This window comes from Jatropha curcas, chromosome 2, assembly GCF_041381405.1.
Source record: "Jatropha curcas cultivar XTBG-Jc1 chromosome 2, XTBG_Jcur_1.0, whole genome shotgun sequence".
NCBI lineage: Eukaryota > Viridiplantae > Streptophyta > Magnoliopsida > Malpighiales > Euphorbiaceae > Jatropha > Jatropha curcas.
In genome coordinates, this window is record NC_143152.1 from 24,400,005 (window position 1) to 24,411,388 (window position 11,384).

An 11,384-nucleotide genomic window follows, 5' to 3' on the forward strand; every position below is an offset into this window, starting at 1 on the left:
ACTAAAGGAAATTAAAAGAAGAAACAATTACCATGAAGAACTTGGACATGTAAGACCCGTTCTTCGTAGAGGAAGAGAAATGCGAAGAGGAGAAAAGAGACTGTTGTTCTTGTGGAAAGATCCATATATAGTTGTTGAATGGAACAAGAGACATAGAACCTAAAGTTTCTCTGTTAACAACCATTGTTTGACAGTTGTGGATGAATCGTAGGTCAAGGTCTTGGTTTTGAAGCAGAGCTTTCTAACCCAATATGACTGTTTTTTGGGACGTTGCTCATAGAGCAGAGGCGGAGGAGGAGATAGGGGCCTTGACAATGGAAGACAACCTGTACAGATTGACGAGTTTGTTTGTAATTGTAAGATTGCAATCCACGCTTAAACTGGGGGAGTGCAATTGGGTTTTACACCGAGAACCGACCGAGACACTTTCCTAAATCAGTGCGTTTTAAATTTTCCAAAACGCAACTTGTTAGCTCATTTGGCAATCAATGATCTCTCCAATCCTGAAACCTTTGATTCCATAGTGATTACAGCGCTCTTGTCGTTTGTTTCAATCGTATTGCCATTGATTCCGGCGAAGGAAACGGTGATAAGGCGAACGAGGCAGTGACGATTTTTTTTTTTTGAAGTTAGGCAGTGACGATTTTGGTTGTGTGATAAAGTGTTTGGGGGGTTTCGATACTTAAAACGATAAGTTTTGAGTTCGCTAACTAATGTTGTGTCGGCTAACTCATGCAGCACCCGCATTTATTATATTTTAATCTTAATTTGGGATAATGTTAATTTTGGTGCTGTATTTATCATTTTTTTTTCTATTTTGGTGCATGTACAGATAATTGTGACAATGAAATGTCTAAATTTCTTTCTTTTTTTTTTTCAATTTGGTGTCTCTTGATAACATGGACAGCCGAAATATCTAATGAGACTAAACGAGATCCATAAATACATGTGTGGACCGACATTTTTTTCATATAGGGTGACAACATGGTAAAATTAACGAAAAGAACTACTTACCCTAATTTATTACCTCCAAGTATCTTTTTCCAAAAACTCTAACCTAAATCAAATAGATCTGCAGCCGTCAAGTGATGAACAAGATACTAAATCGGAAAATATAGATAGTCTGGATATAGAAGTATTGCGAGCAAATATTAAGAAAAAACTTGAAGCAGATTCAAATGCCTAACTTATGGTAATACAACTAGCAGAGAGAATTAATGAGCTTGTTGAAACTGTTGCTCACTTAGAAAGTGCAGTTTCTTCTCAGGATGCTCTTATAAATTTACTAAAAGTAAAAACAGATGAGCTTCAGGAACATATTAAGACTTTAGAAGAGGAGTGATAGCCTTCAGGATATTGAAGACTTTTTTTTTTAGTTCGTGATCCCCTCCCTTATAATAATTAAGTATATCTATATATATGGAACCTTTTCTTGGACGTTAAGTCAACGTCTAAATAGGAAAATGGATACTATTCTTATTTAGATTTATGTGTCAAATATCCTTTAAGTTACTATAATTATAAGAGTTTATAAGTAAATTCTATTTTAGTCCCCAGTGAATATTTATCTTCTATCATATGTCCCCTTAGTACATGCAATTTATGTCTTGTTTATTGTTGAAAAGAAAAAATTATTTTGATAGAAAATTAATTTACTAAGGCCGAATCAACAAACAGTATGGGTCCAACCCATCTTATTTATTTTGAATGTCAAAAGAGGAGGAAAAAAAGGGGGAAATTTTCAAATTTAACAAGTAAAAAGATAACCTTTTCCAAAATTCTATAAATAGCCTTACCTCATTCCATTTGAGCCTCCATCATTCTCTTCTCAAGGTAAAGCCTCTCTCTATAAGGTAATTGCACTCTCTCTCTCTCTGAGTTCATTTTGTATTTCATTTTCTTTTTATTTTGTTGAGTGAGTTTTATTTTATTACTATTATTATTATTTATCTTTCTTTTGCTTGCCTAGCCGAACCCCTATACTTGTATATATATGTATTATTATTATTATTATTATTTTACCTAACCGAGCCCTTCTCCCCTATATATTTGTTTATTGTTTATATTTTTTTTTTTTTGTTTTTTTCTTTTCTTAACCTATCTAACCGAATCCTTACTTAGGCATGGCAACCGATTCGGTTCGAATCAAAATCGAACTGAAATTGAAATCGTACTGTAGACGAATTAGAACCGGACCGGAATCGTCGGTTTAAAATTTTAAATCGGAACCGGCGGTTCAAGAGTTGGTTAAGGTTCATGTGAATGTTAAAATATGAACCGAAACCGGCAGTTCTGGTCCGTTCGAACCAGAAATTTTTTATTTTTATTTTTAAAATGATAATCATTTAGCGTATTTTATACATCTCTAAAAGTCTCAATAATATTATACTACATGATATACTTTACTTAAGAATTTTTTTTTAAATACAATTTACTTTAAAAGTTAAAAATCTAAAAAGTAAAATGGTAAAAAAAGAGAGAAATATTTAGTCTAAACTTATATTATTTTTAACTTTTTTTTTACCCTTTTAAATTATTTGCTAAGTTTAAAATTACATTCTTTTGAAGTATTTTTCAAAATTTTCTTATAATTTATTTAATTAATAACATTTAAACAAAATAAAGTGATAATTTATTTGATTATTTGTAAAATTAATTAATTTTATTCCTATATGAGTATAAGCATTCTAAAATTTATTTAAAATAAAATTTACCAATATTTTTTAAACTCATATTAATATGTACGAAAGAAAGATATAATATTAAAATCGATTATATATATATATATATATATATATATATATATATATATATATATATATATATATATATATATATATATATATATATATATATATATATATATATATATATATATATATATATATCATCGGAAACCGTGACCGGAATAATTAGTCCATCGAAATTGCGCCGAAACAGGAACCAGCGGTTCAAGGGCCGATTCAGGTTCAACATTTTAAAAAATTTGAACCGTCAGTTGCGTGAATCGAAACCGGCGCTAGTCATGCCTATCCTTACTCCTAAATATATATATTTATTATTATTTTTTTCCTTTTCTTTTCTTTGCCTAGCCGAACCCATTTACTTAGCATACACAACGTATATATTTATTTCCTTTTTCATGCCAAACCGAACCGAACCCTACTCTCATTATTATTTTTCTATTTTTTATTTTTTTCTTTTCTTTTCTTTGCCTAGCCGAACCCATTTACTTGGCACATATATATATATTCATGCCTAACCGAACCCTACTCTCATTATTATTTTTTTCTTTTCTTTTTCATGCCTAACCGAATCCATCTGCTTAGAATATATTATACTTTTTTTTCTTGCCTAGCTGAACCCATACTCTCATATTTATTTATTTATTTATTATTTTTTTAAAATATAGCCGAGCCTTATATTATGTAGTTCCGAACCTTGCTTAGTTATTGAAGAGTACTTTATATTTGTTTGCTGAACCTCGTTTAGTTATAATGGTCGACCCTCGATTTGAATTAGTTGATCCACGAGAAGGTGTCAAGGTGGCAGACATACATTCCATTGTAGATGAGGGCAACCTATATGCATTTACAGGTCTCACTTAGTCCCATTAGACATTTTGGTTGTTCATGTCATTAAGAGATATCAAATTGAAAAAAAAAATGCAATTTTAAACATTCAATTGTTACAATTTTCTGTTTAGACATCAAAATAGAAAAAAAATGATAAGTAGATGCACTAAAATTAACATTATCCCTCTTAATTTTGATCAAATTTGAATTAAGGGTGCAATTGAAACATAAATTTGAAATTGCGTACATGAGGGGTTAAGTTTTTTTAAAGTATAATTATATCAACCCCTAAAATTTAGGGCATTGGAAATGGTTTACCCTTTGACAAACTCCCGTAGTTTCATTTTTTTTTTTTCCTTTTTTGTTTGGTTAGGAGAGGTACAAACTAGATTGTCATGGTTAAGAGATATAAAAACAATATGCAAAGTGGAGCCGCCAAGAGAGAGAAATTGATTAATTTAGGTCCAATTTATTAATTGATGATTTGATGATTTTTCTTTTTCAAATATGATCGGCAATAATCCAATAAGCACAATTCCAAGGGGAATGTGGACATTGGATTATTTGAAATGGCACATCATCTTTATTAAATTTCTTTACAAATATAAACCAAAGAACATTTTTGGAAGGGAGAGAAAACATGAGTTTGGCAACCATCTTGTTTTTCAATAAAAAAATACTTGTCCCATTTTATTTACAGATTTAACATAACACGCATATTAATAATTTAGTCAATAAAAATTATTGTCTTTTTTTATCCCTAACTCATTAAAATATAAATAAAAGTCATTCGTTCAATAATCAATCGCAAAGGTTATTACGAAAAAAAAAAAAATATTTAAATATATAAATTTAGAAATCTTGCGAACATTCCAATACATTGAAAAAATGAATAATAAGTAAATAAAATGAAATGCAAAGATTATTTTTAAGAAGCAAAGTAAGTTAAATCAATTGGTTGTTGAAAGATGCAGCCATTACATTTTTTTACTCCAAAACAGTTAGTCCTCGTACCATATTTTCCCCCATCTTCTTGTAGAGTTATATTAGTAATTTAATTTGATGGATTTAAATTTGTGTCCAGCACAGATTTGTGTCGTTTGGCAAAAATCCTAACATTTATAACATGAGTCTTTGGGCAAATTCTAACATTGGGATTTAAAATACGTGCTGAGAATATCCCCAACTCTTATAAATTTATCACTTGTTTAAATATTTTGCTTCGATGACGGTGAACAGTGACAAATTCTTTTTTTTTTCCTCTTTCTCTCTTTCATATTTGGCTAATAAATTAAATCTTTTTTAAGAGCGAAAGTGGAAAAGAGGTTAAAAATTTCCCATTCATTCCCTTTCAATGAGTTGAAATTGAAATTGATTACACTGTTATTTGGAGAGTAACAAATTTCATTCTTTGTGCGAAGGGGAAAATGATATGTAAACATTCTTACCCTCCCTTCTATCCAACCAAAATTTATCCTCCTTAATTTCTTATTCTTGTTTACTTCTTATTTCCTGCTCCTTTTCAATTCAATCACCCTGCCATTGTGGATCAGAGTATTATTTGGAGCAAGACTTCATTCATCTTCTTTGAATCTGTTTCTTACTTTCGATATCTATCTATGAAATAAACAGAGCATTTTAATTTGCCTGGATACATATATATTCTATAAAGAGGAGAAGGGGTTCCATGACTGTATATAATCTGGGAAAAACAACTCGAATCAGTCCGCGAATTCATTAGTTCTTTCTTGGAGATGGTCATTAGTTCTTCCTTGGCATCTTATACTTGCCATAGTTACATGAAAAACTAGTTCTAGGTTATTTATATCTCCATAGCTCATGCCACAAAAAATATAGTTTAAACTATGATATCTCTATCCGATGAACCGATTGTGTGACTTGTTGATCAAAGTTTTCCTTTTCATGGGTCTCTTTTTCCATTTCTTGTTTAGTTGGTATTGGAGACGAGGATTCATCCTTATAGTCCTTGCCTTTACCCCACACGACCAGATACAGGCCACCAACTATGATAATTGCACCAATTACCCTGTAAGTCTTAGATTATTAGTTAGTTTGAAACTTTTTCTAAAATCAACTTTATTGCTGGTATTAATGAAAAGAGAATAAAAAGGATACCTTCCCAAGAACATTTGCTCGGCCAAAATGATGGAACTCATGACAGCAACAATAACCATGCACAAGGGACTAAAAGCGGTGACAAAAACAGGGCCTCTGTCCTTCATCACTACTCCTTGAATGTAATACGCAAATCCTGAGCAAACAACACCCTGCATGTATATTCATTTCTTAATGTAAGGTTTTTATTTACCTAATACATGTTTGAAATATAAACACATTATCAATGATTATTACACTCTCCTCTTATCTTTTTGTGTTTTTTATTTTCCAAAAAGCAAAAAGATGCACTTATCACATGAGGAAATTGTGAACATTTATAAGGTAGTTTCACCTTTTGCAATTTGGGATGAAGGCCGGTATTTAGTTTTTTCAAAAGCCTTCTTTTTTGCTTTTGTGTTATTGGAAAAAGGAAAAAAAAAGGAACAAGAGGAGTTTGATATTGCTATCTAACTATTTGGAAGCTTTTATAATTAAAATATGTCAAATTTATCTTCAAACTTTTCTCAAACAGTAATCAAGTAGTTGTAGTGCTGGTGTGGGTGACGAGTAGGAATGCAAGTACTGGACTTTTAAGAAGAAAAAGGACCTCAAAATTGAAGTTTTAAAATCAGCAACCGTTAAAATACTTAATATTTAACGACCGTTGTTTTTTTCTGTGTTTATTTTTTAGTTTATCAAATAGGTATAGGTAAGGTTATAAATGAGTTAAGCTCTATAGCAACCTGTCCAAGATAAGCTCTTGAAAAGATAAAAAAAAATTTTGGTTCAGATTAAATTCGAGCTCGCTCATTTAGCAAATGAACTGAGCTTGAACCTATTAATATTGAGCTTGAAATCTCACTGAATTTTATTAAATTTATATATATAATTAAACTGATAAATAGTTGGAATTGAATTAAACTTAACTTTTAAGCTAAGTTGAAGTTCAAAATTTTTATATTTGCCAAGATTTGAATAGTGTGAAAGTCTGTTAAACCGAGCTTTAAATTTAATAAGCTCGAATTCAATTGGACTCATTTACACTCCACGTAGACACTTGTTGAAAATTAGCTCTCGTCCATTGAACCAAACATCAATATAAGACCTGTTTTAACTTTTTTTTTTTTCTTTTTACTATTTTAAGTTTATAAAGCCTAAAGAATGGTTCGTACCTAGCAAAAGAAAAAGGGGAGAGAGAGAGAGAGAGAAAATTTATAGTTTCTTACACTATAGACAGCTGTTGCTAATTTAATGTCCAAATTGAGAGACCAAACACTAGGATTTCCTCTTTCCATCACCAACGCCACAATGGAGCCCTCAATTGTACCAAAGAGGCAAATCCAAGCAGTAAGAGACAGCTCGGCAGGATATGTTTTAAGTGTAATTGCCTACACAAACAAAAACATCGTTAAAATTTCAAAAAACATCGTAAAAATTAACTCAATCCATGAGGCTTACTTGGAGGATGACGAAACAAGCCCAACCGAAGCACCCAATTGTAATCATCAGAGCACCTTTAATTGAATTATGGAGATTTACATCATCAGATGTTTGTTGATTGTGATGATAAATTCTCATTCCTTTTGTGCTATTAAACAAATCAACAGGTGGGCCTTTCACTACTGTCATCACCATGGCTCCTGCAACTGTTGCTATTGTCCCTACCACCTTTGCTTGGCTGTGGAGTGATGTCATTTTCACCTTCTCAAGCCTATTTGGTTATGACCAATACACTTTTGTTAGTTTCAACCACAATGTAACCTAAATTAGTTGGGATCCGCTATATGAATCTTTCTGCTCTGTTCTGTTAATAAAACCTTATATAATTACCTAACAATGCAAGCCATTACAAAGGTAATGGCAGGCAGAATATTGATTATAGCAGCAGCAAATGTTGCCGTTGTATACTTCATCCCTAAGAAGTACAAGTTTTGATCGATAACTGGTCTGTCAAAAAGACAAGTAAGTGGATATGTTATATAATATGATATGGATAATGCTTACAGCCCAGAATAAGAATAAAAGGATTTATATGTTTTGAAACATAGAAAATTACTCTAATAAGCTAAGCACCAGTATCTTGATGAAGATTGAGCGAGTCATCTTTGGCCTGACTTTCCTGTTGAAGAAACAAAATTATTAGTCTCTTTTGTTTTTTAAAGAGTAAAGTGGTATTATGAGTTAATTTGAGTTTTGTATTAAATTTACTCAAAAAAGTAGAATACAAATTTATGTGATTTTGCAAATTTTAAGCTTATGAAAGTTTATTTTGAAATGCAAAATTGTTTCATAAAAGCTTGAAAGCAAAATAAAGTAGTGGAAAATGACTCGAGTAACTATATATGAATTCTCAAAAGGACTTTCGATAACAACCTGAATTTGAAAAAAAAAAAATCCAAAATGTGTGGTTCTTGAAATAACCCAAATATGAAATAAAACAAAATTATAAACTCGACTTAATTGTCTGTTAGGGATATTTTTAGAGTGATATATGTTTATTAAAATTCAAAATTTCCCTCCAAATTAGTACAACCAAATTAATAATTGCTTAAATTATCCTCTCGATCATAAAAGTTTTCATCAATTTAATAAGTTAAGAGAAGAACAACTTTTATTATGTAGCTTGCAATTGTATCCCAACACATTAAGTTTTCCAATGAATGAAAAGAAAAAAAATGCTTGAATATAAGCAATTAGTTTATACATGAAGCCAATGGGTGAATATAATTTTTAACAAGAACAATCTTCTATTCATTTTTTTTTCAATCAAAAAGAACATCCATGCTATTTTTTTTTTCCTCATATGTTAGTTTGAGACTAGATTGTTGACTAAATTTAGACAAGACTTACTCAACCAAAATTACCTCAACCAATTTTAATTAACTACATGAGCGTGAGAGAGAGAGATCTCTAGAGAGGCCTTACTTGTCTAGGAAAAATGCAAAAGGAGCAATGACAATGGTGGCAACAGCATGGCGATAGACCACGAGCACATAATTGCTCATTCCTCCATTAAGTGCAGCTTTCGACATAACATCCATTCCTGCAAGCCCAATTTGCATGAATATCACTGCAATAAATGGTTTCATTCTTATAAAAAAGCTCTCTATTTGATCCTTCATCTTCTTTTTATTTTAGTTTTCACTTTCCTCAATTTATTATGCTTAAGTTAGTGAGAATGTTAATTCTCCAATGGCATTGGCTCCTATTGTTCTCTCATATATATATAGAGAGGAAAGGGCATAGCACTAATTGAAGAGGATTTTCCTGCAAGGGCTTGTTTGGTTCCGTAAGAAAATGAAAACATCCAAAGAATATTATTTTAAATTTAATTTTTAAATAGTTGTAAAAGGTTATTGATTATGGTAAACACCATACTTAAAAAGCTTATTTAAATGTAAAAATATCAAAAAACTTTAATTTGATGTGAACCAAAAAAAAAAAAAAAAATTGAAATCTTATCCCACTTTAAATTCCATATATAGGAAACCAAACACTGCCTTAGAAAATGTTCAAGATCAAGGATTCCACTAACATATGAGAACTCAATTATTACTCATAAGGGCCCATATGGATTTTGGCCTGTAATTGAACTAATTGTCACCTTTTGCATGGTTTAAGTTCACTTTGTCCGTTTTATTGCGTTTCTGGTGGAATTGCTTTGCCAATTATTTCAAAAGGTGGTCTTGTAGTGTTTCTTCATTGGTTGCCAATTTTTATATTCTTTGGATTTTTTTTTTATTTTTTTCATATTTCCTTTATTTAAAGCTCAAAAGAGTGCACTAAAGAGATTCTCAACTGAGTGCTTCATCAACTAATACTTAATTGGATGATTAATGTCCATTATTGTTTTAATTAACCCTTAAATATTTACTTTATCTATAATGCTATTTAGATATGCATTTTCCAAACCGTTGTTTTTACGGTTATGACAATATGCAGTTCATGTTATGAAAAATTAATTTGTGCAATAAAATTTGCTTAGCTTTTACACAAAGCTATTCACTATCGGGACACTGCTATTTGGATCAAATTCATCCAACTCAATTAGAGATTTATGGAATTAAAAAAAAAAAAACACTGAGGTATAATCTAGTAGTAAGTGCATATCTAACCTAATAATATATTCACGTTTGAATCACTCTCCCCTAATATTTTTTTTTTAAATATAACTTTTAAGTTTTTATTACTTCCTCAATTCCGTTAAATTCGACGGTTATTGACTTTTTTTTTTTCTTGTTTAGATGACACTTTTAGAAGTCAAATTAGCATTAATTATTTTATTATAATTTTATTCTTGTCCAAATATTTACACTAAACTTTGTTTCAATTAATTAATAAACATTAGTTAAAGGGTGATTTAATTAACTATTTTTTCTATAATTTTCAGATAATTTAATTATTTTCTTGATTCTTGTGAAATGTAAATATTATCAAATTTAGCTGAACATGGAGTAATATATTATAATAATTTTTGAGAATTCAACATGCTAGTAATTTTAATACAAACAGTGTCGATGCAATTAATACAGTGATATTTGAGAATTATGTCATTGATTTTAATACAATGGCAATGCTAATCAACTACTCTTTCTATTTTAAAATATAAGTCGTTTAACGTTTTTATACAGAAGTTAAGAAAGTAATTAATTTCCTTAAATTATAATAAAATTAAAGATAATTTGATCATATTACTTTATATCTCACATCATTTTATTATATCTAATATAAATAAGAGTAAAATTGAAAAAAAAATCATTTAATTCTTGTTAAAATATTCAAAATGACTTATATTTTGATACTCGCAATCATTATAAAACAATTTATATTTTAAAATGGGAAGAGTATATTACTAGAAATAATAGAAAAAATTTGAAATGTTTTCTACCCACAAAAATTATCACGTTTCTATATCATTATCATTTCATCTTAAAGTTGAAATAAAAAATAATATTATTCTTACTATTGGATATTGTAACTACCTGTTTGTTTATTCCTTCCCCACATGCATATAAAAGTGAGAATTAGGGAGAATATTAGGAAGGATTTAAAAATATTATGCCAATAAAAGTTTAATATTAATAACTTAATTAGGAATATTAACTCAATTAATTAGGAATATTCATGATTAGTAATTTATTATTTATATATGTACAAATTCTATGGATCTTACACAAAATAAAAAATATTCTCTCAACTTTAGTTTGGTTTTTGGTGACGATTGATGGTTCACAAATATGGATAATGCTAGTACTTGGGAGTTTTATGCTTTTAATTTTGATGTTTGGATATATTCCCATCTTTTGATTTGATGGGTGCCAAAATAAATAAATAAAGTTCATATATATCTGCAAATTTTGGGCAGTATCTACTTTGTTGGCTTAATTAAGATTTACTATTTTTGTATTAATGGTTTAAGCAGTTTGCTCATAGTTTTTGCTTGTATTGATAATGACTTGTGTCGAGACTTACGCTTTTTTTCTCTTATACTGACAAAAAAATTATACAATACCGAACTCTGTCTCCCTCTGTATATATATATAATATTTTTTATTTATTAAGAGGCGCAATATATTGAAATAACATGTTGAGCTACATAATGGGGTACATTCCTTCCTTTAACTTACAAAATTGGTTGGTGAAAGCCTTTATGCTCCAGAGAACTTGAACTCGAGATCTTCTACTCTTTCG

At 29.8% G+C, this 11,384-nt stretch overlaps 1 protein-coding gene across 1 annotated transcript; it reads right to left on the bottom strand.

Moving 5' to 3' along the window:
• Positions 1-5,237: 5,237 nt before the first annotated feature.
• On the bottom strand, positions 5,238-8,901 carry UMAMIT12 (nodulin MtN21 /EamA-like transporter family protein). Its single transcript, XM_089718460.1, has 7 exons — positions 8,619-8,901; positions 7,750-7,812; positions 7,524-7,640; positions 7,152-7,404; positions 6,920-7,081; positions 5,712-5,863; positions 5,238-5,622 (listed from the first exon to the last, which is right to left on the bottom strand). The coding sequence occupies exons 1-7, from the start codon at positions 8,813-8,815 to the stop codon at positions 5,439-5,441; spliced, it is 1,128 nt and encodes a 375-aa protein (XP_089574586.1). The 5' UTR covers positions 8,816-8,901; the 3' UTR covers positions 5,238-5,438.
• Between the last annotated feature and the right edge of the window lie 2,483 nt (positions 8,902-11,384).